Source organism: Mytilus californianus, unplaced genomic scaffold, assembly GCF_021869535.1.
Source record: "Mytilus californianus isolate M0D057914Y unplaced genomic scaffold, xbMytCali1.0.p SCAF_6, whole genome shotgun sequence".
NCBI lineage: Eukaryota > Metazoa > Mollusca > Bivalvia > Mytilida > Mytilidae > Mytilus > Mytilus californianus.
Window position 1 is genome coordinate 31,454,083 of NW_026262712.1, and position 9,244 is coordinate 31,463,326.

Sequence of the window (9,244 nt, forward strand, 5' to 3'; positions counted from 1 at the left end):
CTGAAATTTTTTACACGGTACAAGTTTTTCTAATTGTTGGAGATTGTATGGTGACAGTAACACCTATAACTGCTTAACCCATTTCTTATGCACTTTGGTTCGATAAACTCACTGAATATCATACCACATCTCCTTATTTTTATATGCATTACAATTTACATGTGCATGTAATTGTAAATAATATTTATATATATATATATCAGAACAAACTTCATTGCGTCACTTTTATTTATGCATCCTTTGGCACAATACAAGTTCTAAAATTACACAACATAAAACAACTAAATGTTATTTCAGATGAAAGTTTTGTTTCAGTTCCATTCATAGGATTTATTAGAATTTTGTATGTTTTGACAAGTCCAAAAATTAGCTCTATGTGCACGTGTTAATTGGAGACTTTTCTATCCCGTATAAGAGTTTTGGAACTAATTCTGTTTCTTTTTTTGAAAAAAGTGAGCAAACAAATCTTGCACATTTAAACCTTTGTCTGCCATCACACTGTCACCTGGATCACATAATTGAACTATTCTACATCTTTCAACTATTTCACAGTCACTGGTACAACCAACATATGCATTAGAGACATAGTTGACTAAACCACCAGGTGTCCAACATACAAGTATTTTCAGTGTTTCTGTTTTTATATGATGAAAAGGTTGCCTGAGCTCTAGGAGCTTTAGGTTTTATCACGGGATATTCTGTGCTGTCAATAATAATCCAAGTTGTAGGAAACTTTAATTCTAAGTTGGATGGCGAAAAATACCTGACTAAACCACTAAATGGCCAAGTGTTAGCCTCACGCCACTGTTTAGACATAAAAACAATCCATGTTTACACAATATTCTTAACACTAGTTTCAATCTAGAATCTAGACAGTTCAAGGTTGGTTGTATAATGCATCAATTTCATCAAAGTCATAAAAAAACTGATTTTCAAATGACACCCTATCAATTTGAAAATATATGTATCTCAAACAATGTGCTGTTGGACCAAGTGTGGGCAAAACAAATAAAAATTTAGTATACAACTCTAAACCGGTATAAAAATGCATGGCTGTGTCACATGTCTTCATTTCAAAATTCTCTGCTGAAAATAAGGCATTGATGGTGTTTGCGTAATTCCATCTGTGCAGCTCAACATTAGCTCGGCAGTTGGTGGTGGACAGTCATAAATCCTGTCTGCAGTATGAATTACCTCTTCAGGAAAACCAACTTTACAATCAAAACTTTCCTCTAGATTTCTACTACAATATTCATCAAGTTTAGTTCTTTTGTTTTCACAGGAAACTGCCCTGATTTTTCTTTTTGCGGACGATTCAGTCTCTTGCTTGGTCCAGGAAAATAGGCTGGGATTGGCAGTAGACTTAAGTCTCTGTATGGTGGGTTTGTGTCCTGAAAAAGGTTATAAAACATTAGTTTTTTGATAATCTGATAATTAAATGAACTTCCATTAGCAATGCATACTTTGTACAGAAGCAAGTTAACTCGTACCATTGTAAACTCGTACCAACGTAAACTCGTACCACTGGGAAGTCGTACCAATCAGAACTCTTACCACTGCAAACTCGTACCATTAAAAATATATTCAAAAATACGAAAGTTTTATGATTTTTTTTTTGGTAAACTAAATAAAAAAAGTTGAATTACTTGAATTTTATACTAGATTTTAATGAAAACTTAGACAAAAATACGAATGTTTTATGATTATTTTTTTTTTAAGCTTTATACAAAAAATTAAAATATCTTTGAAATTTATACCAGATTTTAATGAAAACTTAGACAAAAATACAAATGTAATTTCTTAATTACCATGCTAATAAATATATTAAATTCCTTTGATTGTGTGATTATTGGTTGATGATTAACTAATCAACTTGTTTTTTTTTATCTTTTACTAATCAACTTGTATAATCATATAAGCATGGTCATATTCTGCTGAAATGTGCTGAATATTGTATAAAAATAAATTTCATACTTTCTAACTGTTGGTCATAAACAATTTTAAACCTTTAAAACACAATCAATAAATTCTTTCATTAAATAAAATTCCTTTTAGAAACAATAGAAAAATACCCAAATCTATTCAATGTTACTGATTTGGAATGATTAAAAACTAAATCAAATAGTTGTCAGTAAAAGTTTAAAAAAGAGTCTATTCAAGGGAGACAACAAAGCCAATCTGCCACGGTTTTCTCTATCCAATTAGACAAGGAAAATTAGCTACAAATTGGTTATTGTAATTTCAAATTATATACATTTTACAGACTTAAGAGGTATTGAGTAAAATTAAAGTATATATTCATCATTAAACACCATTTGAATGCATTTAAATAAGTTGGTACGAGTTTACAATGGTATGAATTTACCGTGGTACGAGTTAGCAGTGGTACGAGTTTGCATTGGAACGAGTTTTTGTTTAGTGGTACGAGTTGACATTGGTACGAGTTACAATGGTACGAGATAACTATAATTCCTTTGTACTCGTAACCTGGCAAAATATTAACTAGATTTATTCATTACAATCTGGATAAAACTATGTTAGCCTGATTCAATGTACATCAAAATGTATGTTATGTAAATCCAAAGGACAAACAATGAGAGACGTATGCAACAAACATACATTGTTTGTACCTAAATAACTATAATATAGATGAGAGCATGTCATTGTTTTGTTCCTGTTAACATTGTCATTGATATTTTTCAAGAAAGTCTATGAGGCATAGCTTATGCATTCCTGTCATTACTACATAAGCATAATTACTGCTAAAATAATTCTCAGTATGATATACCTCTTGTAAGAAATCATTATAATTGTAGCAAGCACCAAAAAATCTCAAACAGATCACATTGAATCGTAATCCAAAAAATTATGACGTCTTGAATTAACCACCCCCTTTTATTCTAAAACGATAATTGCGGTTGTAAACTGACTTTGGTTTATTTGCATGGCGATTACATATATAACTATATATTTCACAAAGAAAATAGAGTTTTACCATGAATAGTTTCCTGCACGTAGTCTTTTTCAGTAAAACGTGCCTTGCAAACAACAGCTGATTGAGATGGACTCCACGATATCATCGTGTTCTCGTCCAATCTGCGTATGGGCAATGGCGTTGATCCAACTTTTCCTTCTTTTTAAGTCATTTGGAAATGCATGTCCTCCTCTTAAATGACATCCAGGTACACAACAACAAGTACTTGGCATCGTTAATTAAAAATATAACTGAAATAGTTGCACTGTGCAGAAACCGGAAGTTGAGGAACAGGATCCGCTACCACGGCGCCACCTATTCAGGAACGATAATTTGCTACTTTATATAACTGCGAAATAACAATAACGTTAGACGGGTTCACGTGCATAAACAGAAATGCGCTTTAAATTGTATAATATAATTCATGTTCAGTCGACCTTTAATTATTATATCAACGCCTGAAATGATTTATAAACATCTAGATTGCAGATAGCACTCGAAATTAACCCGAGCTCTTTCCCACGGAATTCAAATAATTCTAGTTTGTCAATCGGTTGACTGCTTATAATGCAAAATACTTATAAATCAAAAGTTTTTAAAACTAACAAAACACAATGATCGTTTCTCTATTTCCCAATGTAAATGAAATGAGACAAAAAACATTTTATACCACAATAAGAAGAGGAGAGAATCAACATTTTCCGGATCTACTTGGAGCTAAATGACCCCCCACGTAGATAAGTTGGATATCGCGGAAAGAAATATTAACACGGCAACTAGAAAGGCATTAAAGCACTGCCTTTAAAAAATGAAATATTTATATAATCTTAATTTTCTTTAAACTACAAATAATTTTTGATTCAAACATACTTGTGAATAGGCTATAGCACGTTATTATTTTAAAGTCATAGCCGGTGTGACAATTGCTGTTTCGGGTAGCACGGTAGTATTTGCATTCCAGAACTTAGGTTGGTCTTTTGTGTACCCTACTTAAGTCAATGTATCTGAACAATGCGATTGGACAAAAAATACAGTATCAACTGAACATACTTTCCCAAACTGAGGGATGAATCAGGTGTAGAAAAATATGAAATAATTTTACATACAGGTGAAAATGAATTTTTGAGAATTTTTTCAAATTTTGTATTCACTGCATGATAAAAGACCTAAAAGCACTAGTGGCCTTAGGTTTTTAAAGATATCAAAAAAGTTAACGGTCATGATACATATTAAAATTCATTTTTGAATAGTATAAGGAAAGCACTTCAGTTAACTATTTATGCAGAATTTTTGGCAGTGTTAGAAAGTGGTGAAAATTCTAAAAAGGCTATCATTATCCCTTATGGGCCTGGAAATACTACCGTGCCCCCTCAGTTCAAAACAAGGAAGATATTTGATAGAAAAAACAATTAACAGATTCACAGAAGAAATGTGAAAATTTCCGGAAACAATACTCAAAAATAATTGCTGGATGATATATATAGTAAATTGTTAAATAAATAGGACTCATTGATATAAACTTGTTTATTTTATTGCTGATAATGTTATAATTTAGCTGTAATTAAAACTAATGTTAATTTAATATAATGATGCTTACCAGAAAACAATCCTGGATGCCTGGTATTAACAAACAGGGACTCTTCGCTGGAATGCTGGTCTAGTGAAAAACAGTTTCCAGTGCTGGACTTTTTGGAAAACAATCTACAACTAAATTAAAGGTAAGCAGTAAAAAAACTAAGAATTATCCCTTCAGAGGTGTAATCTATTCAAGATGATTTGAATTTAATATTTCTCACGTTTTATAAATTTCGTGTAACTGTTTTTGTACGCCTTTTGTGACTTACTACAGTTATCTATGCTTTGATCTACATGATCTATGTAGTCTTGCTGGTTTTGAATTTTAATTCATATTTTGACAAAGCTGGTTCTTTGAGTTTTTTCTATATCTTCGCTCTTTAAGGTGGTACATAACACTACAGGGAGATAACTCATTAAAAATCAGCTGAACGTTTTAATCGCGTTTTATTATTAAGGTAATATTAAGCTTCTCAATGATCAAAATTAGTGTTTGTCAAACTACTATATACCCAATGAAATTTTTCCGATAAAGTGTGTGGTTCAAGTTTTTTGAAATTTTTATATTTTTGTCAAAGGGTCAAAGAAAATATTTTGTCAAAATTTTCTGAAAATTAAACGAGCCGAATTAATTTTAGTCATGGTGTTTGGTACCACCTTAAAAGTGAAAAGTGTTAGAACAAGGAACAAATCAAGCATTTTTTCTGGTTTGTCCATACACTTGGCAGTGATCTTTTGGTTTTGATTCGTGTTATTGGTGTACTTTACTCCTACATTTTGATTTTAGTTTCGATTTACTCTTTTAGACAATTTGGAAAGTAACCTATTGAGGGTCCAGTTATAAAAGGCGGTTCTTTATTTCTGTATTCTTCAAAAACTATATAAGCACCCAATTATTTTCAATTTATAATGTTTTGTCATTTTTATCATTTTGCTGTTTTCAATATTTTTTTTTTGGCAAATTTTTCTGTATTTTGTAAACTCCATCCAGATCTTATTACAAATTAGCGTTTCTATGTAGCAACATTCCAGCAGCGCCTGCATATGGAGTATATGTCTCTTAATTAATATATGATCCGTTCATCCTATTTCGACTCTCCAAAAGTCAAGAGTCTATCCTAAATTAAGGTAAATTATATGGCCTTCCAAATACCGTTTCGATTCCTAACATCACTGATTCAGAAGAGACATTAATTGTCCAAATCCGGATATGGTGTACTAAATTTTGCACCTTTTGTTTGCGGTATACCATCTTTTCCGCGAGTTTATTGTTTTCTGTTTGACATTAAATCAATATTTAAGATCCATTTTGTTACATCTGGTGATCATTTCATTTGGCAATCGCCAATGGCATCAGCAGGGTTTAAGAACATCCGTTGTTCGACCTGCTAGTCAGATGCGTTTTGTTAAAATAGACTTTGTCAATTCTTTTTAAAAATGTTGTTTGTGCTGTATTTAGACCCTCTTAGTTAATATGATATTCCAGAGCTTGTATTTTCTATCATGATTTCCTTGATAGAGTGTTTCTGCGCACAAGGTTTCCGATGGTTGAAATTGAATTTACATCTTCAAAAATTGTGTTGACGACATCACGAGTTGGTTGACCGAAATGGAATATTTGTTTCACAGAAGACGACGGATATGTTCCAATTGTCGTAACCACAATCCCGTCCTCTTTTCCTGGAATATAACCTAACGAATTAGACTTATTGTTGGGTTTGTACTTGCATTATCAAAACGGCCGGTGTCACATCTGGAACAGAATATGCATACCCTTTCGGAGCACCTAAGATCACCCCCGAGTTTTTGATGGGGTTTCATGTTGCTAAGTTTTTAGTTTTCTATGTTTTGTTTTGTATACTGTTGTTTGTCTTTTGATCATTTTTCGTATTTTGCCATGGCATTGTTTGTTTGTTTTTGATTAATGAATATCCCTTTGGTATGTTTCCTCCCTTTTCGTGTGTAATATTTTGTCACTTGCTACTTTATAGGGGGTAGGCAAGTTTATCAATTGTTATGTACTATTCCAGAGCACTGGAATTTATCCATATTTTTTGTTACTGTGATCTTGATTTATTGTTTTTTTGGATTGTTGATTGCCAATCTGTTCTTCTATTTTCTTTTTGTCATGTTTTTTCAGTCTTTCTTCCATTCATAGTTGTTGCTGCCCTCTTTAAATCCCAACCTGTTCAAAAGCACACTTATGTCCTGGGATACTTTTGTCATTAAATAATGAACAATAGATGCTTATTCTATCTGATAACATTGCCCAAAATTTGTATCTACCTATGTTGACCTTGAACAGGAAATTAATTTTCAATGGTATTTTCAAATCTGGTGCATCCTGAATATGTAAACTATGTATTAATACTAGTATTTCCTACAGAAAGTTACATGCATTGTTGTGTAAAGAATACTAGCTCTTGTAGTTCAAAGTATTAAATAAATTGCTTCACCGAGTGCAGCTGGATACAACCGCAGAGGTCCAACCCTGAACAATTGGGGCAAAAATGGACACAATATTTGCACTTGATACAGGTCTGAATTTGGATTGTAATTAAATATTTGACACATAATAGGTTTCTGACACAGAATAACTGTAATCAAAGAACTTAGAATTGGTTATATGATTTGAATTTATATTCAATTTTTTGCTTTTGTGCAAGACACTTTGCTGTTGCGAATTGCCCCCCCCCCCCCTCCCAAACCCCCCAAAAAAAAAATCTCCCCCCCCCCCTTTTTTTTTTTTGCTTTTGGCCAAAAAAAAAAATATTTGAAGAAATTTTCTTTTTAATTTCTGAAATCTGAAAAGAGAAAAAAAACTTGTTCCCCCCCCCCACAATTTTTTTTCACCTCCCCCTACCTGTTTTCAAAAAAAAAAATCTTTCCCTCAAGATATGGTCATTATCTCAATTCAAATTTCCAATGGAGTTTGCAACCATAATTACCCATTTAAATACATCATTAAAAGTTTTAAAATAGAAACTGACATACATAATCATGTATAAAATTAATATTCCTTAATCAGCATTTTTAATAGTAACTTCTAAAAATAAATTGTCAGCTAATCACCTCAAAACAATAATTTCTTTATACATAATTTAAAAGCAGTGTAAGGGAGGTAATCCAAACTTTACATTGTACTTAAAAGTAATTGTCCATTAACAAGGAAACCCTTGTTTTGCCCCCTAATTCCTGAACAGTTTGAGCCATTACCCCCCAAAACCAATCCTAACCATCCCAAAGTGGTATAATTTTAGAGAGATCCATACACCGTTCCGCAAGTAATTGTCTGGAAACTAGAAAAATGCTTATTTGGGCCCCTTTTTGGCCCCTAATTCCTAAACTGTTAGAACCATAACCCGCAAAATCAATCCCAACCTTCCTTTTGTGGTGATAAACCTTATGTTTAAATTTCATAGATTTCTATTTACCTATACTAAAGTTATTGTCTAGAAACCAAATGTCTTGGGACGACGCTGACGATGACAACGTGATACCAATATACGACCGCAAAATTTTTTGCGGTCGTATAAAAACAGGAAGGTGTCCTACAGGATCTGTAAAGCACTCACACATTACAACTCATCACTCTCAAACAGCTGACGAAATATGAAGTCATTCTGTTCTGAAGTACTGGAGAAATATGTTATTCAATTTTTCTTTTAACATAGTATAAGCAAATAGGCAGTAGGTGAATGACAGCTCTTTAATATTATCACACCTTACAACTCAAAACAGTCAACCTGCTCTCCAAATATGAAGTCGTTCTGTTCAGTAGTAGTTGAGTCAAGAGATGCAAAAGATACCAAAGGGACATTCAAACTCATAATTGAAAAACAAACTTAAAATGCCATGGAAAAAAAATGCATAAAGACCAAAAGACAAACTACAGTTTATAAAACTGTATATATAAATATAAATATACAACTGGTCTAAACATCAGCCCAACAATGTTAGATCTGTAAATTTGCTTTCGCAAATTTTTTGTTCTTCCCTCGCCGGGATTCGAACTCATGCTACTGAGATATTGTGATACCAAATCGCCTGCACTGTATCCGACGCGCTAGACCACACGACTACCTAGGCTTCAAATTAAAGCTTTTGGTGGCCGGGTGTTACCTTTCCTCGTCAGTTTTAATCTAGCGTCGTAATACAGTACATAATATATAAGGCATGAAGATGGAATTGTTACAGATCAGCTGAAATATCTATTGTAAAGGATCCTACAAATTAATGCAAGATGAAGCCTAGGTGGTCGTGTGGTCTAGCACGTCGGATACAGTGCAGGTGATTTGGTGTCACGATATCTCAGTAGCATGAGTTAGAATCCCGGCGAGGGAAGAACAAAAAATTTGTGAAAGCAAATTTACAGATCTAACATTGTTGGGCTGATGTTTAGACGAGTTGTATATACTGATTGTATACAGCCATGTATCACGATCACTGCTGGTGATCCGATGGATAAATCTGTTGTAGAGTTGTCACTGGTACAGACGTACTTATAAATATAAATATATATACATGTATAAATAAAAGTGTGACCAAAAATATTTGTTTGGATAACAGACGAATGAATGGACACAGTGATTGCAATAAGGCCACCGTTCCTAGAGCGGGGGATCAATAAAGCAATGTGTCCCTTCCTTGAGGGAGAGACAAATGTTCTTGTTATGGCAGTAAAATAGACAAAAA

General features: G+C 33.0%; 1 protein-coding gene across 1 annotated transcript; it reads right to left on the bottom strand.

Annotated features, from left to right (window-relative positions):
* Window positions 1-210: 210 nt before the first annotated feature.
* LOC127704803 (uncharacterized) lies at window positions 211-3,423 on the bottom strand. Its single transcript, XM_052209024.1, has 2 exons — window positions 2,996-3,423; window positions 211-1,391 (listed from the first exon to the last, which is right to left on the bottom strand). The coding sequence occupies exons 1-2, from the start codon at window positions 3,078-3,080 to the stop codon at window positions 1,069-1,071; spliced, it is 408 nt and encodes a 135-aa protein (XP_052064984.1). The 5' UTR covers window positions 3,081-3,423; the 3' UTR covers window positions 211-1,068.
* Window positions 3,424-9,244: the final 5,821 nt, after the last annotated feature.

Coding starts and splice junctions, on each gene's coding strand:
- LOC127704803 (XM_052209024.1), bottom strand. CDS start 3,080: ATGATATCGTGGAGTCCATCTCAATCAGCTGTTGTTTGCAAGGCACGT. Junction 1,392..2,995: donor CGTGCAGGAAACTATTCATG/GTAAAACTCTAT, acceptor AACCTTTTTCAG/GACACAAACCCACCATACAG.